Genomic DNA, 27,102 nt, shown 5'->3' with positions numbered 1-27,102 from the left:
GGTTGATACACATTACATTAGTTTCAGGTATACAACAGTGATTTGACAAGACTATATGTCATGCTATGCTCACCATAAGTGAAGCTCCCATTTGTCAACATACAACACCATTACAATACCATTGGTATTACAATACCATTGCTATGTACCCTATACTGTACCTTTCATCTACATGACTTATTCATTCCATAACTCAAAGCTTGTACCTCCCATTCCCTTTTACTCATTTTCCCCATTCCCTCACCCACTCCTCTGGCAGTCATCAGTTCTCTGTATTTATGGGTCTGTTTCTGCTTTTTGTTTGGCTATTTCTTTTGTTTTTATATTCCACATATAAGTGAAATCATTTGGTATTTGTCTTTGTCTGACTTATTTCACCTAGCATAATAACCTCTAGCTTCATCTATGTTGTCACAAATGGCAAGATCTCCTTTGTTTTTATGGCTGAGTAGTATTCCATTGTGTACATATACTACAGTTTCCTTATCCATTCATCTATCAATGGACACTTGGGCACTTCCATATCTTGGCTATTGTAAATAATGCTTCTGTAACATAGGGGTGCATATATCTTTTGAATCAGTGTTTTCATTTGCTTGGGTAAAAATCCAGTGGTGGAATTACTGGATCATATGATATTTCTGTTTTTAACTTTATGAGGAACTTCCATACTATTTTCTGTAGTAGCTGTACCAGTTTACATTCTCACCTGATTCTGAGTGGGGAAAAGGGCATGAGTGTTCCTTTTTCTCTACATTCTTGCCAACACTTGTTATTTCTGGTCTTTTTGGTGCATTTTCATTCTGACAGGCACAAGATGATATCTCATTGTGGTTTTCATTTCTGTTTCCCTGATGATGAGGGATGTTGAGCATCTTTTCATGTGTCTATTTACTATCTGTATGTCTTTGGAAAAATATCTCTTTAGATACTTTGCCCATTTTATTTGTGGGTTTTTGGGTATTGAGTTGTGTAAGGTTTTTTTTTATATGTATTTTTGGATATTAACCCCTAATTGGATATATTGTTTGTGAATATCTTCCATTTAGTAGGCTACCTTTTTTTGTTGTTGTTGACGGTTTCCTTTGTTCTGCAAAAGCTTTTAATTTTATTTTTTTTTTGTTTCCTTTGCCTGAGGAGACATATCTGGAAAAATGTTGCTGAGGCCAATGTCAAAGAAATTAATGCCTATGTTTTTTTCTAGGACTTTAATAATTTTAGGGCTCACGTTTAGGTCTCTAATCCATTCTGAATTTATTTTTGTATACTACATTTTCTTTAACCATTCATCTATGGATGAACACGTATGTTGTTTCTATACCCTGACTAGTGAAAAATGCTGTTATAAACATAGGAGTACAGATATATTTTCAAGATAATGATTTCATTTTCTTTGGATAAATACCTAGAAGTAGGATTGTTAGATTATATGGTGTTTTTATTTTTAATTTCTTTAGAAACTGCCGTACTGATTTACATAGTGGCTGTACCAGTTTACATTCCCACTGGTGTTATACTTCCAACCAACTAAGGCATTATTTCACTTTGGTAAATATTCAGCCTGTCATATATTGCAAAGCATTACATATTTATTTTTAAAAGAGAGAGAACAAACTTTCAGAAGTAATCAAGATACCACCAATAATTTCTATTCTATTTGTTTCCTTTTGTATTTATTTTAACTGCAATAATAAAACCAAGGATAGCAGAAGGAAAAGTAAAAGATAATAGTGAAGTGCACCTAAAAAAATTCCACCAACTTATCAATTCACTTTTACACATATATCCACATAACTGAGAACTAGAAAAGAAATGGCAAAAATTAAACTATTTACAGAAAATACATTGCAAATGAGAGTTGATTATGTTTGCAATTACTGTTTTTCAGGCTGCCTTAACTCAAATATACAGTCAATGTCAAAGGTACTATCAAGTATTTCAAGCAGCTAACGACTGGCTTGAGGATGCTCATGAGATGTTACAACTGGCAGGCAATGGCATAGATGTGGAGAGTGCAGAAGAAAATCTCAAAAGCCACATGGAATTTTTTAGTACAGAAGATCAATTCCACAGAAACCTGGAAGAGCTCCAAGGTCTGGTAGCCAGCTTGGACCCACTCATCAAGCCAACTGGAAAAGAGGACCTGGCACAGAAAATGGCTTCCCTGGAAGATAAAAGTCAAAGGATAATCCAGGACTCACATGCCCAATTAGATCTCTTACAGAGGTATTAGATTTGTTTTGGTTTTTATATTCCAATGAAATGAATTTTCACATGGAAAACAGGAATATACCAAAGATGTACATGTAAATTCATTCTTCTCTCTTAAGTATAGTTAGACATATTAACATCAGAGCTCTGCACAGAAATGTGTGATTTTATGTTGCTTTTTAGCTTTTTTTTTTACTTATTCAAGGTGTGCAGCTCAATGGCAGGATTATCAGAAAGCAAGGGAAGAGGTTATTGAATTGATGAATGATGCAGAAAAGAAATTGTCTGAGTTTTCGTTATCAAAGACTTCTTCCAGTCATGAAGCAGAAGAAAAATTGTCAGAACACAAGGTTAGTTTTTTGTTGTTGTTTTAAATATCCTTTCATTGTAATTGTAATGGGTCTTTGGCATCTGAGAGTTCTAGAGACAGGTCAATATATCTTCATTCCCACCTGGATGCATTTAAATATGAAAAGGATACACTAAGTCATATTTTATAACAGTTTGAATTTAATTAAATGCTACCACCTTTCTGGATTCCTGATGAAATGCACAGCTAGTTTTATAAAAAGACCTTCAGAGAAATTTTCTTCTGATAAGATATGATACTTAATAAATTTCAGTAAATACTTTTCAGTAAATAATTTCAATAAATTGAAAATTTCGGTAAATAATTTCAATAAATTCAAATTATATTCAGATATTAATAACTGAGTCTCACTCATATATCACAGCAATATAAGGTGGAATGTAACATACTTAAATATCAAATGCAGTTTACTTACATTTTTACTGCTTTTTGAAATTGGGAGAATGTTATCTCAAGTTGCAAATAAACTTTTTAATAAATAAGTTTTTAATAAAGATATATTTATCTTACCTCTTTAAAAAATTCAAGCCTAAGTGAATAAAAAATTAAGTGTAAAAGTAAGAGTTACTAAGGGAAATAAATATATATAGGAACATTTCCTTTTGCAGGTAATTTGGGCTTTACTGAAATCCATAAAACTTTTAAAAAATCAATCTCTCCTCATAACCTTTTTTATCCTCTCGCTACCTCAGTCTTTAGTATCAGTAGTTAACTCTTTCCATGAGAAAGTTGTGGCCCTTGAGGATAAAACTTCACAATTGGAAAAAACTGGAAATGATGCAAGCAAAGCAGCCATAAGCAGGTCCATGACTACTGTCTGGCAGCGCTGGACACGTCTCCGTGCTGTGGCTCAGGACCAGGAGAAGATACTAGAAGATGCAGTAGATGAGTGGAAGAGCTTTAACAATAAGGTAATTTCCATGATTAATGGGCCCAAATAATTCTTTCCTTGCTGATGACAATGTATTTTCAAAAGCAATATTATTTTGTTCCTTTTTTGAAATTGGCTTTATGAAAACGAAAAGCCTTTCTTTTTTAAGTCTCTATTTCGTGGCGTGAAAACCAAAATATGAAATACAATGTGCAATTTAATGTGAAATTTAACCCCAAGTCACGATCTGATTTTTTTAAAGGTTTATTTATTTAAGTTTAGATAAAGAAAAAGAGAGAGTGAGGACAATGGGAGGGGCAGAGAGAATGCCAAGCAGACTCACTGCTGAGCATGGAGCCTGACTGGGTGTTCAATCCCACAACTCTGAGCCATCAAGAGTCAGATGCTCAACCAGCTGAGACACCCAGGTTCCCTAAGGTCTGATTATTTTAATGAGAAAACCAAGCAATTAAATTTTGAAAGAAATACAAGCCCACTTTGCCCCTTTTGCTAGGCTCTTAATATAATTTTCTTACCCCCTGCCTCTCTAAAATAAATAAATAAATCTTAAAAAGAATGGAGTGCCTGGGTGGCTCAGTCAGTTAAGCATCTGACTCTTGGTTTTAACTTGGATCATGATTTCATTGGTCCTCAGACTGAGCCCCAAATGGGGCTCCATACTAAGTAGGGCATCTGCTTGAAATTCTCTCCCTCTGCTCCTCCTCCTACTTATGCACACTGTCTCTCGCTTCCCCTCCCTCTCTCAAATAAACAAATTTTTAAAAAGAAATGTCTTACCTGGCCCTGAAAAAGTATAAAATATTTTCTTTGCCATAAAAATGAGCAAGAATTTAAAATCCCATATTTAATTCTTTTTATCTTTTAAGTAAGCTTCAATGTTTTAAACCATATCCTCCTTAATGACTGAAAGGCATGCATTCATGTCAACATAAATATTGGAAAGAGTTTTTCTTTTATCTGTTCAGTTTAAAAAAAAAAAAAACCTTTGTGTTATGTGGTGTCTGGTTGCCCTATTATTTTGAGATTAAATCCTAAAACCCAGAAATCTTTCCTTTCACATTAAGGAGATTGTTCATGTTTAGTCCCTGATATTTAGACTTTATGTCATGATCTTAATGTGTTTCAATGCCTTAGTATCAAATGTGGCATTTATTGGAATTGCTTGGCCTTTTCATTTTGTTTTTGAGCTTCATAGTATATACATTTGTTATCAGGTTAAAAAAGCCACTGAAATAATTGATCAGCTACAAGATAAATTACCGGGAAGTTCAGCAGAGAAAGCCTCAAAAGCAGAACTCCTAACTCTTCTTGACTTTCATGACACGCTCATTCTGGAGCTGGAACAGCAGCAATTGGCTTTAGGCCTGCTGCGGCAGCAAGCTCTAAGTATGCTCCAGGATGGAGCCACAAAGTCCCCTGGAGAAGAGCCATCCATTGTCCAGGAAATCACGACAATGCAAGATCGGTGCCTGAAGTAAGTATACACTTGCTTTAGTTCTCTGTTACTAAACTTGGCCATAACCCAAAAGGATATACATGGTATTAGAGTCTGAGAATGTTCCATCATGCTGCCTTAAAAATGGGGGGAACTGTTCTCTTCATCCCTGCCTTTCATTTTTCTTAACTCTTGAAATATTTATCTGATAAATACATACTAGTAGTAATTAGAAATATAGTAATGAGCCATACAGATTCAGTCTCTACCTTCATGAGGTTTTCACTCAAGCAGCAGAAACCGACAACTACAGAATCATTTAGATAGAGCATGGAAAGAGTCGTAAGGGCATAGAAAGCAGAAGCAACTAGGAAGGCTTCCCTTCAGGAGAGGTACTTATGCTGAAGACTGGGCAGGCTTAAGCTAGGCAGTGAAGTGGGAGGAAAGATTAGCAAACAGGAATAGAATGTAAGGAAGCTTGGATGTGAGCATGTCATTTTCAAGGAGCTGTTGGGCAATGGGGCAATTCATAAGAAATGAAGCTTGAAAGGTAAACAGGTGAGAGCTATTGAGAACATTTTGTTAAAGCTTGATAACTTTTTGGCTAAATTGGAGGACAGGGAGATAAGAGTAATGTCAAAGTCCAGATAAATAAAAACTATTTACTGATAGTGAATTTAGCAGAAGGAGAAAGTTAATCTTAAGGATGCAAAGTCAGCCCAATTCACTTACTGAGCCAGAGAAAAAATGTCAATAGATAATTTTATCCTGTATTAACTAATACTCATCCATAGCCTATATTCACCTCTTCTACTTATAAATGAATTCAGGATAATCTGATTTCATTTATTTGAACTTTTTTATCAGACTTATGTCAATTCAAATAAAAACTTACAATTTGGATATTGAACATTATTAAGTGCCAAATTTCCAAAGCTCGATACTTTGTTTAGAGACTAGCCTCTAATAGTCACAAATATTCCAATTATACATTACTTTTAAATGCTGATGATTCTGCACCATGTGAGTAGATTTCCAAAGAGAAAATAAATAAACAATCACTAGTTACTTAAGATAGGAAAATTCATTGCAATTTAGGGGTTTGGAAGTATGTCAGCTCTGTTTTCCGGGGATAAATCATTGACTTCATATGACATATATTCTTCTGTTGTCCTTGACTTAAGTTTTACTGAATATCATCTCACAATTCTGGGAAGAGTCTTTACTTGCAAAAAAAGATATGAGGCTTCACTTTTTTTACATCTATTTTTAATAATATGATGTCATGAATTAGGGACTTCCTTTCATTTCAAATCCACTTCTGGTTTATCATTTTAATGTTTCTGAAGCATGCAGGAGAAAGTGAAGAGTAATGGAAAGGTGGTAAAACAAGAGCTAAAGGAACGAGAAGTTGTGGAGACTCAGATCAATTCTGTGAAATCTTGGGTTCAGGAAACAAAGGAATATTTGGGGAATCCAACAATAGAAATAGATGCTCAACTTGAAGAACTTCAGGTACAAAACTCTTCTTATTCCCTATACTCATCATTTTAAAATGTTGTCGTGATTTTAATGATATATGCTTGCTTATATTCAATGAGTATTGAATTAAAATTCTTCAGAAATGTACTATATAAAAGGCTTTTATTATTTCAAGGGAGTTTCTTTCGTTCTGTATAAAGGGGACATGCTTCTCCCCAGAAAGGCTTGAGTTTTTAAAAAAATGTTTTTCTAAGTCCACACTTCATATATTGATGAATAATACATGGTCTGATGTCTTTTTTTTTTTTTTTTTAGATTCTCCTAACAGAAGCCACAAATCGCCGACAGAACATTGAGAAAATGACTGAAGAGCAGAAAAATAAATACCTGGGTCTTTATTCCATATTACCTTCTGAAGTATCCCTTCAGTTAGCTGAAGTGGCACTGGACCTAGGAACTATCCATGACCAGGTAAATCTATGATCACAAAGTATGCCTTTCCATTCTTTCAGAGGCTCAGTGTTCTTGTAGGAGAATTCTTGATTTTCATAATTATATCTCCATGGAAACAGTTAAAAATGCATCGGTATAAACTGACAATATTAAATTAGAGGTCTTATTTGCTGGCAATATATCAGATGATCGCAGATATGAACAATATAAAAATATAATTAATATAATATGTAATATAATTAATATAATTACAAATAACTTACTACTTCACCTTTTTCTTTAAAAATGACTTAAATTTTTCTAAAAGCTGTATTTCATGTATTCAACAAATTTTTTTAGTACCCAGGACCTGCCAGGTACTCCTCTAGCTGTTATTTCAGTTCAGTAAAATATAAGGTAAGTAGGTAAGATATTTGAAAAAAGGGAAAATCAGAGTGAAAAAAATAAGGTAAAGCTAAGGAAGAATTTATTACCCAAAATGCATGTTTGTGAGTCATATAATTTTGCTAGAGGAAGGCTCATTAAATAACTCTAGCTTTCAAATGACCAATGAAAGATGTGCCATGTAATCTAATCCATGACTATAAATTTTACAAGTCTTTTATTTTTAAACAAAGAGATACATAATCATTCATAGTACTGAGATCAGAGGGAGATTTCTATGTTAGGTCCTAAAGAGAGGACATGCTTTCACGTAGTGAAAATAACTTTGATAGCATCTGTTTGGAAACATAATAGCTTTTTAGGACCTCCTTGGTGACATAATGCTAAAACACAGTTAAGTTGAAAGCGGTCTATAGAGGACAAAAAGAAGATATATCCCTAATTCTAAAGTGCTACATAAAATGGAAAGTAGTATCACATCATAACAATTATAAAATTCATACAAGTACATTGCATTTTTTGGACACTCCAATGTATATTGTAAAGTGTTTTTAAAAATTTCATCAAAATCCAGTGCTACATCTAAACTAAATAAAATAAACTAAAATGTTATTTTCTATTTTAAGTATTTAATTGCCTATTTGGTTTTTCTTCTTAGACATTGGAAGGTTTACTGGGAAGGATGACTTAGAAAGCTCAAATCTTAAAAAAAGAGTTTAAATTTAATTTTTCTTTTTCTCTGGGTAAATTTTTCTATATTAGAGTTATTTTCATGCATCCCATTTACATTGGCACTCAAAATTAATGAAAGCCAAAGAAGTATTCTTTTTTAAAAAATATTTATTTATTTATTTGAGAGAGAAAGAGAGAGATAGAGTGGGTGAGCAAGTGTGAGTTGGGAGGAGGAACAGAGGTAGAGAGAGAGAGAGAGAATCTCAGGTGGACTCTCTGCTGAGTGCAGAGCCATGCAGGCCTCCATCTTACAATCCTGAGATCATGACCTGAGCTGAAACCAAGAGTCAGGCACTCAACTGACTGAGCTATCTATCTAGGCACCTCAAAAAAGTGTTCTTTCAATGCTGTGTTTCCTCTGTACTAAAGTGATTTTTTTAAGGCCTTTCACTTATATAAAGAAAATATTTCTTTACCGTTTTCTCTTAAGCATTTTATTAGAAGTAAAAATATCACTGTTATCAAATCAAACCAAAGCCATTAGAAACTTATAAATGTTAACTGTACTTTTTTTTTTAACCTTTCTTTTTTATTAGATGTGCTTAACCTTTTTTTGATATACTATAGGGATGCACTTGGAAAGTTGGAAAAGGAGTTAACAGATCACCAACAGCTATATATAAAAAGGTGCTTGGAAACAAATCCAGGTGCTTCCAATTATCTGGAAATGTTTTCCATTTTATGGAAGAACAGGCTTAAAGGAATTTGTGTTCTGAAGGTAGTAAATGGAGAAGATAGGATTCAAACTCAGCTATATGTATATTGCTATCTATAATGAATATTCTATAAACATTTGATGCATAGATCACTGTACATGCATTGCTTGTTTCTTTGCTGAAACAGCAGCAGAAAGGGACAGTACATGCATAAAGGTGGTGGGAAGCAAAGCTGTGTGGAAAGCCATGAGAGCTCATAACAGCATGTGGCTGGTCTGACAAAGTGCATCCATGCCAAAATGGCATTAACCATGCCAGTGTCTCTCTTGTCAACATCTTATGATTGAGGTTTTCAGCAGCAATTATGCAATTTTAATCATAGTTGGTTTTGCTGTTCTCATTGATTATTTAGATCCAGGACAAAGTAAGAGAAGTTGAACAGAGCAAGGCCATGAGCCAGGAGTTCAGCCGGCAAATTCAGAAGATAGCCAAAGATCTCACAACTATTCTAAGTAAGCTGAGAGCAAAGACAGATAATTTAGCACAAGCTAAATCTGACCAAAAGGTAAGGAAGGAGAAGGGGAAACATAAGAGATGCTACTGAATGAATTAACTATGTTTTGAAGTTATTTTATTTTGGGGATATAGAGGGGGAAAAAAGCTTTCTTGATTAGCAAGCTTCATTAAATCCAGAAAGTAAAGGCAGACAGTAAGACATTGTATAAACATAATAGCATAGATCCCTTACAACATTTATCTCATGATTACAGTGGAGCTGTATTAATAGATGTCCCTGCATACATGTGTAATAGGGAAAAGTGTCACAGGACCAAATAATGATTTGGGAATATAAATATAAAAATTCCAAATGGAAGGATTATTTTGGTGGTTAAATCTGTGTTCTCGCTCTGCTGATGAGTTAAGTGATTAATCCTTTTTGGGTGCGGCAGAAGGAAAACAACCATCTCACTCAGCCTCCTAGGAAATAAACACCAAGGTTATAAAACATCCTGCCTGCTCTGCCTATCTAACCGAAGAAACAGAAATGACCTGATCAGAGTATAATCATTCTTTATAATATTTGACGCATACAAAAATCATTTAAAATACCACCCTTGACCTTGGGAAATCTAGGGGAATTTATTTCTTGTAGTCTAATGTTCTTTTGTTTTGATTACCACCTAGGTGCTAGGAGAGGAATTAGACGGCTGTAATTTAAAATTAATGGAACTAGATGCAGCAGTACAGAAATTCTCAGAGCAGAATGGACAACTGGGTAAACCACTGGCCAAGAAGATAGGAAAACTGACTGAACTTCACCAACAGACCATTAGGCAGGCTGAGAATCGGCTCTCCAAGCTCAGTCAGGTAGGTCTTCCAGGACAGGAATCAAAATCCTTTAAGGCAGATATTCAGTGTTTGCTTTTTTTTTTTTTTAAATAAATAAAAAGATAATATTAACAATGATAAGAGTAGCTTATTTCATACCACACTTGTGTTCCTAAAACTTACATGTAAACTTCCCCTTATTTTATATCAAACTATATTATAAGTTCATTTACAAAGGTGGTCATATAAATGGACTATTGGAATGAATATTTTGTCAACTGGAGAAGTATTTTGTGAAATGAATACTCATCCCTTAACATGTTTTACAAATTCAGTTTGGGATGAATTCAAATACCTTTAAGTATTTTATATATGTGTGTGTGTATATATATATATATATATATATATATATATATATATATATATATAATTTTAAGTATTTATATTAAGTATTTTATATATAATTATATATATAATTTATATATATATATATTATTATATATAATAAAAATACAAAGATATAAGACAGAAGGTATATATAAATATAAAGATGTAAGACACAAGATAGATATAGATATATAGATACATAGATATGCTTGCATTTACTTAATAGGTTTGGGTCACACATCTCTCATAATTGTTGACTGTAGACTCACCTTTATAAATTCATTATGTATTTTTTCTGTAATCACAGACAAACCAAATTAGGATTTGGCAATAATAAATAATAGTATAAATAAATAAATAAATAAATAAATAAATAAATAAATAAATAAAATAAACCAAAATTTGGCAGCTATAATCCCCACTACCACCTCCTGAATCAGTGAGAGTGGAGTATAGAAGGAGGGATAGAGAGGTACTAGACTGATGACTCAGAGATGAGAAAATAGAATATTTTTAAAAGACAAATTATTCAAGCATATTAAGGATTTGAACTTTATCCTAAAGTCACTGGGAAGTCCTTGACAGGTTTTCAACAAGGGAATGATTGTTCATGATACCTTTAGATAACACAGATATTATAAAAATCAACCCCTAGGATTATTGTACAGAAAGAGAAATAGAAGACTGTTTTCTAGTTCATGAAGCAGAGTTTACAATTGCTATCTGAATGTTAATGATTTTTTCAGGCAGCATCACATTTAGAAGAATACAATGAAATGCTTGAATTCATTTTGAAGTGGATTGAGAAAGCTAAAGTGTTGGTACATGGAAAGATTACATGGAATTCTGCAAACCAACTTCGAGAACAATATGTTTTACATCAGGTAATTTTGGGAAAAATAGTTTTCAAAGAGTAAGGGAGCAATTTGATTTAACTAGCTAGACTGGCAGAAAATTTAAAGGGCCATGATGTGGAATTATTGTAGGTTCCAGATAAAAAGAAAGCTAACGTAACCCTAATGACTTGTCCAGTGGTTTAAAAGGAAGTGGTTACCCATAAGATTTCATAAAACTATATAAATAAATATCCTCTATCTCCCCTAGATTTTTTTCTCTCCAAGACCCAAATAGCCCTGTATAGGTTTTTCTTTTTTTGCAGCTTCTTTGAAACAATCAGATGCTTGGATATGGTGGGAAATTCTTCCCCATGAAGAGATATGACATGTGGAGAGATTATAGACTGCAGACTCAGACTGATGGGAAAACCAATCTCTGCTGTTTAGGGCTGTGCAATTTGGAGCAAACTCTTTTGCCTCCCTGAATTGTGTTTTCTCATTAAGATGGAGATGTAAATGATACTTTTATTGCAGAATTATTAGGAGGATCGAATGGTTTAACATATGTGCAAATATCAAGCACACTATCTGCCATGTGGGTCCTCCTCACTCTCAGCACTCAGCCTGGTCTCAGTTGTCTGGCTCTGCAGAGGAAGTGGGGGTCAGCTAGAAAGTAGCAAAGAGTCCATATCAGAAGGTGGCTGCATTACTTCATTTCCGGAAGTTTTCTTCTGGTTGTATCATCCAGGAAATTATTTCATCCTTTTATTATCTTTAGCTTGAATTAGATACAAGTATGTAATAGCACAGTTCACTTACAATACAACACAGAATGATTTTTACTTACATGGATATCCTGAAGTATTTTAGATTCTCTCTCTTTTATTCTGATTTATGTATACTCATATCTTTTAAACCATTCCCTTTTCCATTCCTGTGGACAGGTTTCTAGATTAAAGCCTCATTGCCTCCTTGGAATGCTTTAACAGATGCTAATCAGTTTTCGTATTCTCTAATCAATCTTGTATACTCTTCTGGAATCTTTCTTAAACCACTCAAGACAAGACTTAATTTACAACTGGTTGTAAATGATGAGAAAAATATTGAACCTCATTAGAAATCTAGAAATGAAAATTTAAAAGAGAGTGTGAGAGAGCACTTTATCAAATTAATACCATTTAAAAGTTATTTGAGATTCATATTTAAAGAAGAAAAAGCTTTCAACCCTAAAGTTTAAGTGTTAAAATCATTTTGAAAAACAATTGGCAAAATGCATCATGATCACCAAAATCTTAGTTATTACTCCGCAATCCAAAACGTAGAAAATACTTTATGCAATATTAATAATTATACTGGAATTTTATTTTTCTATTTTTATTTTTTAAGATTTAGTTAATTTATTTGAGAGAGAGAGAAAGAAAAAGAGTTTGTGGTGGGGAACAGAATGGGAGGGAGGAAGGGGGGGAAGGAAGGGGACTCCATGCTGAGTATAGAGCCTGACAGAGGGCTTAATCTCATGACCCTGACATTATGAGCTGAGATGAAACCAAGAGTCAGCTGCTTAACCATTTGAGCCACCCAGGCACCCCACTATAGTGGAATTTTTTTTTTAAGATTTTATTTATTTATTTCGGAGAGAGAGAGTGAGCACAAGTAGAAGGAAGAGGGAGAGGGAGAAGCAGGGGCTCAGTCCCAGGACTCCAGGATCATGACCTAAGCCAAAGGCAGACGTTTAACCAACTGAGCTACCCAGGCGTCCCTATAGTGGAATTTTAAAGAAAACTGTCAAGTCACTTTTCTGAATGACATTTTGGATATCATAAAGTACAATGTAGTCTTTAAAGTAACCATCAAAACTTTTTTTTTTCTTGAAATCAGTCCTGCACTCATTTATTTATTCAACAAATATTTATAGAATACTTTCTCTCCAAATCTAGGAATCTTGTTAGGCCTTAGAATACAAAAAAATACTGACTGTTCTTGCCCCAGGGAATTGATAAAAGGAGGCACAAGACAGACAGATCTAGACAATTACAAACAATGTGGTAAGTGTAGGAAATGATGATCAAGATGCTGAGGGAGCCCATAGGAGCATGATCCACCCACACTGCCTCATAAGGTAATGACAGGCTACCTACTTGTGTTGAAATTCCAGTAGTAAAAGTGAGGGGTGCTCCATTTGGTGCAGTGGAGGGAGCAGTACAGTAGGAGGAGGTGTGGAGGAGAGCTGGGAAAAGGCAAAGAGGTAAGAATAGAGAAAGAACAGAAGATCCAAAGGCCTGTTGAGAACTTGGGCTTTACCCTACTCTGAAGCCTCTGATAGATATTTTTCAGGCAAGCAACAAATTCAGGCTTATATTTTAAGAATGATTTAGCAGCCTGTGGAAAACAGACTGATGAAGATAAGACAGCATGGAAGGTGGTTTCAGTGTTAGGCTAGAGAGTGACAGGTCTCTCTTTGGAGGTTGAGAGAAGACAGACGCAAGGGCTACTACTGAGCTAGAATGCTGGACTCTGGAGGCTCTTGGATGTGGGTGAAAGAGAGGGAGGAGCTACGGACGGCTCCTAGGTGTTTTGACTTGGGCAGTTGGGTGGATTGATGCCTCAGGAACATGGGAGGACAGACACCACATGTCGAGGGTTCTCTCAGTTGCTCAGGAGAGAACTCATCCTGTAGATATTATTTTGGAGAGTTCTCTCATCCCTGCCTTAGGTCAGACTGCCTTAGGTGGGGCTGCCCAAGTTTAGCCAAAAACAGTATACAGAGAGAATGCATGTGTTCTAATGTCAGGTGGAAAAGAAAGAAGGAAAATTATACATATATTATGGTCTCAATTACCTAAAAATATACCCAAATATAACAACAGTTATCTCCTACTTAAAGTTATCTCTGACATATTGTGGAGTATTTTATTTTCTTCTTAATATGTTCAATACTTTTGAAGCTTTATTATATATATAGCATTCCTCATGAGGAAAAAACTGTACTTTATTCTAAAAAAATAAATATCTATTGCCTAAGAATAATGTCTCAGCTCCCATTCCTCCTCTTTACACATCACACATCCCAGTAACTTCCCATTTTGTGCTCACTCACCTCTGCATCTTTGTTTTGCTGTGCCTTCTCCCAGTCTTCCTCCAAGTAGTAGCACATCTCATTTCTGCCATCTTTAACATTTCTCCTCTTTCATTCTACCATACAATGTGTATTATTAGTCTCACTAGATGATACTATCCTGAATGACGAGGGCTGCATTTTATTCCTCATGGTATCTCAAGTAGCTTCTACCCACTTTGTCTTATTAAGCCAGTGTTCAAAAGTTTTTGTTTGTTTGTAATGTTCTTGTGTTATTTTTGTTTCTTGGATTGATAGGCATCTTAGATCTTAGACATAGGATATGGGAGCTGAAAAGCATCTCTTGAGTTTAAAATGAGAAAAAGTAGCCTTAGCAACCTGATGAAGATACCCAACATGTCAGAGCATCAACACTCCTGGGGTACTTATGTCCTGACCCTCCCCAGAGAGCAGCTTAGGGTGGTAGATAGAGAATGAGCCTTAGGGTCCAATACTTAATAACATGTAGCCTTGACAAATGGTTGGCAGTTTCTAAACCTTGATTTCTTTTTCTGTGAAATGGGGATAAGAATAGGCAGGGAGTAGGCACAGGGTGTGAGGGTTAAACACAGTAAGACACATAGAACCTACACAGTACTATGAGAACTGTGGATAACAGCTCGCTTCCTTTCAGTCTGACAGTCTTATACCACACCAGATTGATTACCTATATGTCTCTGTCTGCCTGTCAATGTCATAAATTTTGATAATTCACTTTAGACCATGCTAGAAGAATCTGAAGAAATTCACAGCAATCTGGAAGCAATGATTGTGAAATTACAGTACCTTGCTAGTGTGTACTCCACAGAAAAAATGTCTCAGCAAGTGGCAGAACTGGGACGGGAGTCTGAGGAGCTGCGACAGATGATCAAAATCCGTATGCATAATCTCCAAGATGCTGCCAAGGTAAAAAAAAAAATAGTAATTCAAATTGGAAAGTCTATCTTTTTTTTTTTTAACGGTGGTGTTATAGTAGAGAAGTAGTACTCACCTCTGATAACGCCTTCTTGACTGTGATGTTATTCTCTGATGACTTTGAACTTCAAATGCTTATATACTAACATTCATATTGCTTTTACTCTCTAGGATATGAAAAAATTTGAAACCGAGCTTAAAAACTTACAAGTTGCTTTGGAGCAAGCCCAGACAACCTTGACTTCTCCAGAAGTGGGCCGTCTTAGTCTCAAGGAGCAACTTTCTCATCGACAGGTAAGCAAAGATAATCCAGAGGAAATGAGAAAGGAGATGTATTTAAAAAAAGAAGAAGAAGAAGAAAAAGAAGAAGAAGAAGGAGAAGTAGAAGGAGAAGAAAAAGAAGAAAATAGTGAGGAAAAATGATTTTTAAACTCAGTTATAGTCTTAGTACTCTTTGCATTATTTAAAGAAAAATTCTGTGCAGCCTGGGTGGCTCAGCAGTTTAGCACTGCCTTCAGCCCAGGACTTGATCCTGGAGACCCGGGATGGAGTCCCACGTCAGGCTCCCTGCATGGAGCCTGCTTCTCTCTCTGCCTGTGTCTCTGCCTCTCTCTCTCTTTCTCTCTGTCTGCCTCTCTCTCTTTCTCTCTCTCATATGAATAAATAAATAAAATCTTAAAAAAATAAATAAAAAGAAAAATTCCTTGGAAAATATTTATGACACGTGACAGAGCTGTAATTTAGTAAATGTCTCTTGCTTAGGAAATAAGCTGTTAAAGTAGAACATTTTTAAACATTTTTACAAAACAAAATGTGAACTCGCACTTTCAGCATTTGTTATCTGAGATGGAGTCACTCAAGCCAAAGGTCCATGCTGTGCAGATTTGCCAGAGTGCACTGAGGATCCCTGAAGATGTGGTTACCAGCTTGCCACTGTGCCATGCTGCTCTGCACCTGCAGGAGGAGGCCAGCCGGTTACAGCACACAGCAATCCAGCAGTGCAACATCATGCAGGCATGTACTGCTGTGCCAGCCAGAGTCTCTTGTAGTCCCCGTGCCAGGCGAGCAACAGCAAATGAGTCATGGGCTTCTTTTCTTAGCATTGTGTGGGCTCAGCCATCAAAACACATCCAGAAAGTTAAATTTGACAGATTGTTGTGGTTATATAAAATAAGGAGATGAAATGCTCTCATTTGGATCACCCACAAAAGCCTGGGGAAAGCTCTATAAAAAATAGCCTTTGGTGAAAGCTATCTTTTAGAAATATATTTTAGTAAAGAATAACTTATAAAGGTTAATTTTATCTTCAGTCATATATTTTTATCTCTTATTATTCATCTGAGAATCCTCTAAAACCTTGTAAAATGCCTTTGTTGCTAGCATAATATTACAGAATCTTTTTTCATATTTCAGCTTATTGATACACTAAATGCATTTTTTTTGGCCTTGAAAGTGCACCCAAGTGGAACTCTTAATCTTTTTAGCTAATAAGAGAAAAACCATTTACAGGAAGAAATGACACTCTCCACTTTATATCTCCTTTCAACTAATACTTTACTTACTTTATCCAAAAATTGTATACATATCTTTTCATTAAATAGTTAATGGTCAACTTGGTCAACTATTCTTGCTCCTTGGATTATCCTGTAATTTGTTACATAGTAAATTCCTAAGGATAGAAGTCATGCTTTCTTCATTTTTTATCTTCTACCTCAGCATTTAGACAAGTGCCTTGCATATATATTTAGTATTTCTTAGATGGAAAAATGAAGCAATCGTGTTTCTCATACCGCTTCCTACCATGACATTGTTCAGACCATGACATTGCTATATTCAGGACAATATGAATAGGGAGAAGAGAGAAGATCTAGCCATTTAGGTATTTTGAGTCTGTTAATAATCTTAGTAAACTATTTTAGAGAGAAGCTTTTGAAATATCTGCATAAATTTGAGGACTTGAGTCACCCAGGGATTTTACCCATCATTTGTTATTCCCAGACACACAGGTGAATACCAGTTAACACTGTAGACGGCAGCACAGAATGATTCCATGTAGTTATTGATATAGAAAGATAATCATGTGTTGTTTTCTCTTTCAAAGGAGGCTGTGGTGCAATATGAACAGTATGAGCAAGAAATGCAGCACCTCCGGGAGCTTATAGAAGGAGCGCACAGAGAAATCGAGGATACACCTGTGGCCACCAGTAACATCCAGGAGCTGCAAGCCCAGATTTCTCGGCATGAGGTGAGACAGGCACACAGGCAAGGTGCTTGCTTGGTTAGACTATGTCATTGGTTTCTAGTGAATCTAAGAGAAAAGTTTTCCCTATTGTGCACATAGTGTGCTCAGTTCTTGGGCATCCTCTCTGACTGATTTTACCTGTTCTTGCTGGTGTTTTCCAAGACCCAGGAGCCTGAGTCTTCCCCTTGAGGCCAAAACCTCTTTACATATTGGGATGATATATCTTAGCTGGGATCCATCAACTGTCTCCTGCACCCCAAATTCTCACAGTTATTTATACCAACACATGGTCTGCTCTGTATTCAAAGACTGCTAGAAACAGCAGTGCTCACAGCCTTGTTGCTTTGATTGACCTCTTCACAAAAAAGAGATATTTCATATTAAAAACAAAATCATTTGCTCTTTGAAATAGAGGTTACTTCAGTCCCTTCCACTGCAATCAGTATGGCCCATGTTGTTTTGCTGATTTTCAGGTCAAGTTTTTGGCGTCTTCTCCATTTTCAAATATGTCTTCTTTCTTATATTTATAACTTCCTTATAAACTTAGGATTTGAACACCCCTTGCATAGACTTGGTCTCAGAGATCATAGATTTTCAGTGTTTCGGCCCACTGATATCTAGCAGTGAATTTCTTCTGACCTGTCAATTCCTATTTGGGTCACATTTACTCTTTCCCTTAGGAACTGGCTCATAGCATCATGAATCAGGGAAGCAGCAGGACAGAGGAGAGTGTCTAATTTCTCAGGGCTAAAGGTGGATATTTAGTTTATTCTTCATCTGCTCCATTTTAACTTTGTTGTCATAAGAGCAACTATTTTTTCAAACCAAATATCATAGTGAGTTTCTCGGAAGATTCAGTTGTTGCCTTTGAAGGATAAAATGTCTCACTACCTGCGCTCCAAATGCAATTAATTTCTTGAAATATCCAACATATCAGTAACTTACATTTATATATTATTTATAAAATTACATAAATAAACTTCCCACCTACATTTACTTCTACACCATAGCTATTATCTATGTTAACCATTGATTTCTCTTATGCCATTGGTCAAATGAAAATATGTTAAGCAAATATTTGAAACCACTGTTTGTATAATTCATACATTAGACTATGTATTAGACTATAATTAAAAATTAATTTTGAAACTATTTTTAACCTCAGAAGATCCAGAATTTTGTTGTAACAACATTCTATCAGAGTACAGAAAGTACATATTTTAAAAACCTTGTCTGAAATAGCAATAATTATCGTTACTACAGTTTGGGTTTTTAAAAAAAAAACAGTTTATAAAGTTGTTACATTATCTTTTATATCAATGCTGTGAGGCAAGGATTTTTTTTTAATCATCACCATTATACTGATAAGAAAACAGAAACTGATTTTTTTAAAAGTGACTTCCCAAGCTCCCAAGTCTAGTAACTGATAGAAACCAGATTCTAAGCCAGTATCTGTTGCTTCAAATTCCATGATTTTTTCCCCCTGCAGTAGCAACTGTTTGGGCTACCTTATTTCACAGAAGAAAAGAATGATGGCCCAGAAAATAAATGACTTATCCAAGGTCACAGAGCTGGCTCTGAGCACAATCAGCTGTAGACTATCCTCCAGGCTCCTGTTCTGTGATCCATTCATTTTGTCACATTTTCTCTTTCCAGTTCTAAACAGGAGTGTAGACTTTTGTAAGTTCTGTCAGGTGATTTAGGATACATTTTCATAATAATAATGGCATAGTCCTGTGTGAGATTCATTGTATATATAAAACAAACACAGGAAGGAATGTGCTGAGTGGAGATAGCCTGATTTACGATAACATAAAAATGTGGAAGACTGCTTTTTCCTGTATTTTCAGTCTGCTTTCAATAGAATTTCAACTGTGTGGTGAATCTAGCATCTAGGATAACTTTAACTGATAAAAATAATTGATTATAATAATGACATAAATTGATAATTTATCAAAAATTGATAAATTATTTACAATATATGTATGTGTCTAAGGAATTAACTTTTTTCTGTAATTTTTTAAATGCTGCATTTAACCTGAAAAAATTATCTTGCTGCTTTTAAATCATAAGAATAGTCAGGCCTCCCTGCTTTTTACCTTACGTACAAGGCCTTCTCTTGAGTGCAGGAGACTGCCCACAGAGGGCAGCTTTCCTTAGAACAGCCACTGAATCTGAAATTCCCACCATCATTTTCAGAAATATCCAGTAAAAATTAAAAATATATGTGCTTTCTGAAAATGGAGAACACATTAAGCCAGTGGGGTTCCATTTTAATTTAGCAGATTTAATAACGAACCCACAGTTATTCTGATACAGACAGGTTTTATTGTTGCAGAAGGAAGTTCTAAGGAGCTGTTTCTCCAAGGGGATAAGTATAAAATGCCTTGTAAATCACAATCTTTTGTAGAGAACAGAACTGCATTGTTAACAAACAACTCAAATGAGTTTTATACACAATAAAGTGTAGAATTCCAATTTAGGAGATGGATGTTTACTGTCAGCATGGGCACACCTTTGCAGGGTGTAGCAGTTGGGGACACAGCCATGCATGTAACCAGAAAAGGGGAAGGACTAAAATTAATGCTACTTCACAAAGATTCTTCAAATCTACCCAGTGTGGCAAGCCATTGTAAGAAGGCTTAGTGATTTGTCCTATGAAAATACAGTATTCAAGGAGTCCACTGATTGGTAGATGTCTTCTATATGTGCATGCCAACTAATTATAATAGAGTAACCATGTATTAGGCACTAGGCCAACTGTTTAATCAATATTAAAAATAGAAACCCATATTAGGTTTAATTAAGTACCCACAGCTCTAAAAGGTAAAGAAGTGATGATTTCTACATTTTAAATTCTTGCTTTAAAAATTCTTGTGCTATAGAAGAAATCAAGAAGACAGGCTACTGGCTGAGTTTTGCAAGGTTTTTCCTTCCATTAGTCAGTTTTGCCTGGGAGGGGAGAAACTAAATTATATATGTGTGTGTCTGTGTGCATACACATATACATATACACACATAAATATACATTGTACATACACATACATCATATATACCAGTTTGTTGTTATTTTGCTTCTGAACTTCAAGTTCAAAGCTCTAGTTTGAATGTCAATGTGTTTAAAATGATAGTATTTGTATCATATATACATATAGGTGAAGTATGTATAGGTGCCCAGTGTGTATATATGGGCATATATGTATATAAACACTATCGTTTTTAAAGACATTGACATTCAATGTTTTTGTTGCGAAATATGTTTCGTACAAACACGAAATGACAGTTTTTCAGGAAAAGGAGCCAAATAAAAGGAACAGAAAAAAATTAATGGTTTGATACTTTTAGGATTAATGTTTTGAAATATACATCTTTTTTGTTAAGCATGTATATATCTTTTAGTATAAACTTAATGTTTTAGAATTACCATTTTAGATTATTTATTTAATATTTTAGATTTTTGGGAGCTGCCAGCTGTCCAGAATATATTTTCAATAAGCTCTTGGTAAAAGTTTTAAAACCTCTGTCTCTTAAAACAAGTTTTTCAACAACAGATGAGTTTAAAAGACATTAAATTTGAACTGAACTTCAAGTTCAAAGCTCTAGTTTGAAACATGAGAAACATGTGAGGCATGATGGAGTACATGAGGGAAAATTTGATGAATGTACAAAACGTTATTGTGGGAGTAATCAAGATAAAAAAATTAGGGTTTCCTATGTAATATTTAGCTTATCTACAAAACAAAACAAAACAAAAAAAACCTCTATGGCTCACAGGAATTGAGGTGCAGGTTACTTTTGAGACGCTGCCCCTTAACAGATGACTGCTCTATCTGATATGTTCAGTATGGTAAGAGCTGAGCATTGCATTTTTTGCAGTTTTAGTCATCACATGACCTCATTTCCATGGCATGAACCATCTGGCGGGTTCGGATTCTTTAGACATTTTAAAGAAAGTTGCCAGTGCCTAATGTTCCATAAGTTCCCGATTGCACGGCGAGCGTCTCCCGGGATTAGAATCCCCCGGCCCAGGGCCCTGGTCTCCCGCGCTGCAGCGGCTCTTGCGGGCCCGGCTGCGCGGTGCTCGGGCTGCGGTGCAGGCGCGCGGCGGACAGGCTCCTGCGCTCGCACGTCCACATCCTGCCTCGGCCGCGGCTGCTGCTGCCGCCTGGCGCAGCTCTGCGATCTCATTGGCCAGCGCTGGAGGAAGATGAACGCTACGAGTTGTGTTTCCTTTTGATGCTGCTCTGACACACAGTTGGGGGGCGGGGGGGCGGTGGTGGAAATGTTTCCCCAGGAGCTGGCTCAGAAAATCAAGGGCTACCAGGAGCAGATCGCCTCTTTGAACTCCAAGTGCAAGATGCTGACGATGAAAGCCAAGCATGCCACCATGCTGCTGACGGTCACGGAGGTGGAGGGGCTGGCGGAGGGGACGGAGGACCTGGACAGGGAGCTCCTCCCCGCGACCTCGGCCCACCCCTCTGTGGTCATGGTAAGTGAGGGTGAAGGCCGGGTCCGCTGGGAGCCAGCGCGCTCCCTTCTGCCCGCAGCCTGGCCAGTGGTTCCAGGTTCCCTCTTCGTGACTTTTAGGGATCAGTGTTAGCTCTTGAAGATTCGAACTGAGAGAACAGTTTCCTTAACTCTGACTACCTTTGGGCCAAGGCCAGTTTTTCATACTGTAAACAGGGATAGCTAAAATGAAGCTATTTGCTTGAGGGGGCTGAATTATTTAATATGCCAGAGGTTGGCCTTGCATTTGTTTATAATTAAACAATAATATTGAAAGCCTCTGAGCTTAAAAAAAATTTCCTTTGCACAGTTTTCTAGTTTTTCTGGGGGATAGGAGAATCATCCTGTATATATATATTTTTGTGTGTTTTTCAAGCTAAAACACTGGCCGACTAGACATGTTTGTGTATTCTGTTGTACAGATATTCAATAAAATATGGAAGAAAAGGTATTGTTAGGAAAATAAGAAAACTGAGAACCCAAAGTTTAGCTTTGGATTAGAATAAATAGGTTCCATTAATTTCTGTTCTGCAATATCACTTGCTTATCACTTTGTATCTATAATGCATGACTTATTTTAGTAACTAAAATGTTTTCCAGTGCTGTATGTTTTCCATACATGTGTGCTGTGCCTCAGGTAGCATATAATCATACCTGGACTCTTCTGGCAAAATATTACTTTGGGTGTATTTATCTCCCTAGAATATTTAGAATTTGAGATGTCCACAAAAGACCCAAGTTTTATTTTGTAGACCCTTCCCTTGCTTTTATAATTCGTGATTTTTCTACTTGTTTATAAAGATACACACCTCAAGGAAAGGAAAATAAATAATCAAGAACAAAAGTCTTTATTGTGATATACACCCTCTCTCCCATATGATCCCTAGAGTCATAGTCACTTGAGGACAAAACTTTTAAATACTAACACAGAATTTGTATGTAGGTATGGGTCTCTGTATCCCTAACCTTTGTTATATTATGACTTTCATTTTGACCTGTGCCTGACTAGGTCTTCTGTTAACATAGCTAACTGACGTTTGTGTCCTTTGGGCTACATTTTATGTGATAGATGACTGCAGGTCGTTGTCACACTTTGCTGTCACCTGTGACGGAGGAGTCTGGGGAGGAGGGAACCAACAGTGAAATTTCCTCTCCACCTGCCTGTCGCTCCCCTTCACCTGTGGCTAATGCAGATGCCTCTGTTAACCAGGTACCACCCATTTGGAATTCCTCTAGTTACAATCTCTGGATGGTTGCAGAACTCCATTCTCTGTTCTTAATAGACTGTGGGTGTGCATCTTAGACTTTGAGGGACTTACCATTAGGTGTGAAATTGCACAAACTGTGATTGTCATAGGACACTACTCCTGGCTCAGCACATCAGCTCCACTTCTGGGCTGCTGGCAATAAGATGAGCAAAATTTAGGTCACAGAAATTATAGATGGAGAAAGCCCTGTTTTAAGGCATGATGGCTTTAGTTTCTGATAGCTGTCTGCGATGGAGTACTGCAGCCTAACAGAAAATGAAATATTTGTGTCACTATTGCAAAATAACATATCTATTTGTATTTTAACATTCATTAAACATGGTTTTACCATTTACCAGCTCAGATTTTGAAGATGAAAAGCTTCTGCTCACGATTTATACTTTTTCTTTACTTACTGTCAACCATTTTAAGGGGTGTGTGCCAGTGTACCTATTGGAATGTCTCAGTAGACTCGTGTTCTTTACTTACTAATCTTAATAATCAGTAATCTTAAATTCTGTTTCCTATACAGTGGAGGTAATAATACCTTGCTATGTGGTGCCTTTCAACATGTATTCTGTTAAATTTAGATGGTACTAAATTAAATAGGTCAAAGGATTTTCATGAAAAATACTGGATAGAAATAAAAATATGCTTTTACAATAGCTAAAAATTTTTAATGCACATTAAGTAATACTTTCCTTTTTTCTTTAGCCAAATAACTTTATAAAAGTTTAATTACATTACTATGAAATTATGTAAGTGTTCAAAGGAATAGAGATTTATTATTAAGAAAGAATTATTAAACAGAGTACATGTTCTATAGGCTGTCTTACAAATCAATCACAATTATTTTTATTATTTTTTAAAAATTTTATTTATTTATTCATGAGAGACACACAGAAAGAGAGGCAGAGACCTAGGCACAAGGAGAAGCAGATTCCCTGCAGGGAGTCTGATGTGGGACTCGATCCTAGGACCCCAGGATCACGACCTGAGCAGAAGGCAGATGCTCAACCGCTGAGCCATCCAGGCCTCCCTTATTTTTATTTTAAAGAAGAAGCATTTGAAATGGTATTTCTGTGATTTAAAAAAAGCCCTTTTCCCCAAAGGAGGAAAATAAAATTGATGAAAATTTTAGATAAAACAATTATCTTGGTAAAAATGTATATAGCTCTAGGAAATTATCAATTTATTCATTCATCAGACACATTCTGAGCACCTGCTTGGCATGAAATCTTGTGTGGGGTCCCAGATAGGTAATGTAAAAGACAACAGTGCTCCTACCCTCAAAGACCTTGTAATCTAAAAAGAAAGGTGGATGTGGGATGAATAATAACAGAAGTGTTGAGAGGAAACTAAAAACAAAAAGGGAGAAGTTCAGGGCACTCTGGAGGGAACTGTTCTTCAAATTCTCTTTTTAAAATACATATTACTCATTATTTGACGTTGTGTTCTTCTGTGTGGTCACAGATGTTATTAGAATCAGAGAAATTTGGCTATGGTCAGCTGTTTAGTTTATTGTATAGGAAAAACATTACCCCTATAATATACAATGTTCTTAAAATTTTCAAATTGAACAGTAAACACTGGCCTTGAGATTAACTCTGTGGGAAGAATATGCCTTTTCTAAGGTTGTTTCAGTGATAGTTCTTATAAAGTTCTTTCAACGTACATGTGAAAAAGTCTTGTGAATGATAAAATATGTGAATGTTTTATTATGGTTACCTTAACTGTCAAACTCAATCACATCCTAAAAGTATGAGTGAGATTTTTGTTTTAAGTCTATTTTGACACCCCCTCCCCATCAAAGGAAAGCATCTATTAAATCACATTGTTAATGTTCTTTTATATGATATTGCAGATTGGCAAAAAATGTCTTTGTCAGACGGCTTTCCTCAGAGGAGGCTTTTAAGAAGCAAATGTGTTATGCTTGGTGTTGTTCAAACAAATCAACTCTATCATTATGGCCACATGTTATTCTTGTACAGTAATATAAGTCAGAGGAAAATGAATAAATAGTACAACATGGCCAAAGGCTTTCTTCTGAAGCTGAGGAGGACATTTCGAATCCCCATAAGTTCCACTTTTCAGACTCAAAATACTGTACAGAATGTGCACAACTGTTTCAAGGGGCAGCCAAATAAAGCAACCGCTTTATAAAATTGCAGCTGTTAAAAAAAGGTTTTGTGCTTGCTGCTTCTGTAAGTAGATCTTCATTACATAACTATCTGATTCCCCCCACGCCCCTACCTCACATTGTGTTCTGCCTCTGACAGTAGCTATTAGCTGAAATGTGGTAATGGTTTAGCTTCCTGGAGACTAGAAATAACCAGGCAATTCCCAAATTTGCTGCAGAAGCAAAGCAAAGTTGGGTTCCTCGGTAGAGTCAACAGAAGTCAAAGTTTGAAAAGCACAATCTTGTACCAGGAAGAGTGGCAAGCCCCAGGTTAAAAGCTCAGAATGGGTGCCAGCTCTTTTCCCTTTAAGCTGAAAGGTCCCGCAAAATCCCTAAGCAGCCTCATTTGTAATAGGAAACAATGTTCCTCATTTCACAAAATTTTGAAAATTAAATGTGATGTGTAGCATGAAGTACTTTTTAACCTGGACAATGTTAATAAAATAGTAGCTATAGCTTTCCAAATTTATTCCCTTAGGAATCTACTGGATAGATAATAACTCTCATAACTTAGGCACAAAGCAACAAGAGACATGTTTCTAAGGATGATTCCTCACTAGGCCAGTTAGTGCCTCTGTTTAGTAGTTATGAGACTGATTGTTTTATTTTGTTGAATCTATATAGTCCTCAAATAGATACAAATTCTTCATCTATAGAAGGTGACATATTTTCAAATGCTTTTAAGAAACCAGGAATTGTCATTCCTATTTAATTGGCCTGACCAATAAACAAACACATCCACAATCACAGACACACACACATGCACATATTCGTGTACAAAAGAACCAGAAAGAAAATTTTTTTTAACAACCCATTTGTTTTATTCTGGCTTTTTTTTCGGGGAGGGGGGGCTGCTTCTTTATTTATAAAAGAGTATTTAATTTGAAATTTTTACATTTAAAGCAACATTTTGCTTTTCCTTGTGGACAGTAATAGTACGACCTTCCACGTATATAAAATAATAAAGTTTATAAAAGGGTTTTACACATAGGATTCATTATGGACACATATGCCTGACTGTTATTTGGCAAACACCCTAAGACATGCTCAGAGTCAAAGATAAAAAGCTCACTCTGGTCTTAAGAGAGCTAGTTCACAGTCTGTGTGAAAGCAGGCGAGTAATCACAACAAAATGGAACAAGTGCCATGACAATGGGAAAACTGCGTGGTGAGTGTGGTCTTGGAATAAGCACCTGACCCTGGAGTTCGGGGAGTGGGGCTGTCAAAGATGGCACCCAAAGCTTTAGGGAGGGAATACAAGTTAGGCAGCTGGTGTGATCTAGTGAAGTGAAATTTTTCAGACAGGAGGAAGGACATATAGAAGGTATGCTGGCTGGAATGAGGATGACCCATCAGACAACTGCAAATAATTATCAGTATAATGAGAGAACCAGATTTGGAGGAGGGAGTGGGGGAGAAAAGAAACTGAGAGGGGTGAAGGAAACACATCATGAAGGACCTTGAATGACACACACACAAAAAAATCTGATGTTCATCCAGAAGCTAATAGGTAACCACAGAGAGAAGCTATGTACAGAAGGAAGTTTTAGAACAGGTCATTCTGGATCAATGTAAGTAGTAGAAGAGAGATAGACAAATTCGGAGCCAGAGAAGCTAGTGAGAGACAGAAATTGCATACTCTGATGCCTGGCTAGGACTGGTGATGTCAATGAGAGAAACAGGCTAAGGAATGAAGAGGATCCCTCAGCAAGTCTATAGTTAGAATTACTG

The 27,102-nt window shown here is 36.0% G+C and overlaps 1 protein-coding gene across 15 annotated transcripts in view; it reads left to right on the top strand.

The window, feature by feature from the left end:
- SYNE1 (spectrin repeat containing nuclear envelope protein 1) overlaps positions 1-27,102 on the top strand; it is a 449,233-nt gene that overhangs the window by 265,061 nt on the left and 157,070 nt on the right. For 14 of the 15 annotated variants that reach the window (XM_038526343.1, XM_038526344.1, XM_038526340.1 and 11 more), the window contains 15 exons: positions 1,889-2,226; positions 2,417-2,561; positions 3,274-3,492; positions 4,688-4,947; positions 6,258-6,423; positions 6,706-6,861; positions 9,028-9,180; positions 9,801-9,983; positions 11,078-11,215; positions 15,003-15,188; positions 15,369-15,491; positions 16,029-16,211; positions 17,299-17,442; positions 21,734-21,928; positions 23,015-23,155. In XM_038526343.1, the coding sequence (XP_038382271.1) occupies positions 1,889-2,226; positions 2,417-2,561; positions 3,274-3,492; positions 4,688-4,947; positions 6,258-6,423; positions 6,706-6,861; positions 9,028-9,180; positions 9,801-9,983; positions 11,078-11,215; positions 15,003-15,188; positions 15,369-15,491; positions 16,029-16,211; positions 17,299-17,442; positions 21,734-21,928; positions 23,015-23,155 (2,730 nt within the window). The remainder of the gene's footprint in view (positions 1-1,888; positions 2,227-2,416; positions 2,562-3,273; positions 3,493-4,687; positions 4,948-6,257; positions 6,424-6,705; positions 6,862-9,027; positions 9,181-9,800; positions 9,984-11,077; positions 11,216-15,002; positions 15,189-15,368; positions 15,492-16,028; positions 16,212-17,298; positions 17,443-21,733; positions 21,929-23,014; positions 23,156-27,102) is intronic. The other variant, XM_038526348.1, reaches the window with a different exon arrangement.

The sequence above is a fragment of the Canis lupus genome, chromosome 1 (genome assembly GCF_011100685.1).
Source record: "Canis lupus familiaris isolate Mischka breed German Shepherd chromosome 1, alternate assembly UU_Cfam_GSD_1.0, whole genome shotgun sequence".
NCBI classification, from domain to species: Eukaryota; Metazoa; Chordata; class Mammalia; order Carnivora; family Canidae; genus Canis; species Canis lupus.
The sequence above is the reverse complement of the archived record's forward strand: the minus strand, read 5'-3'. Positions and strand labels throughout refer to the sequence as shown.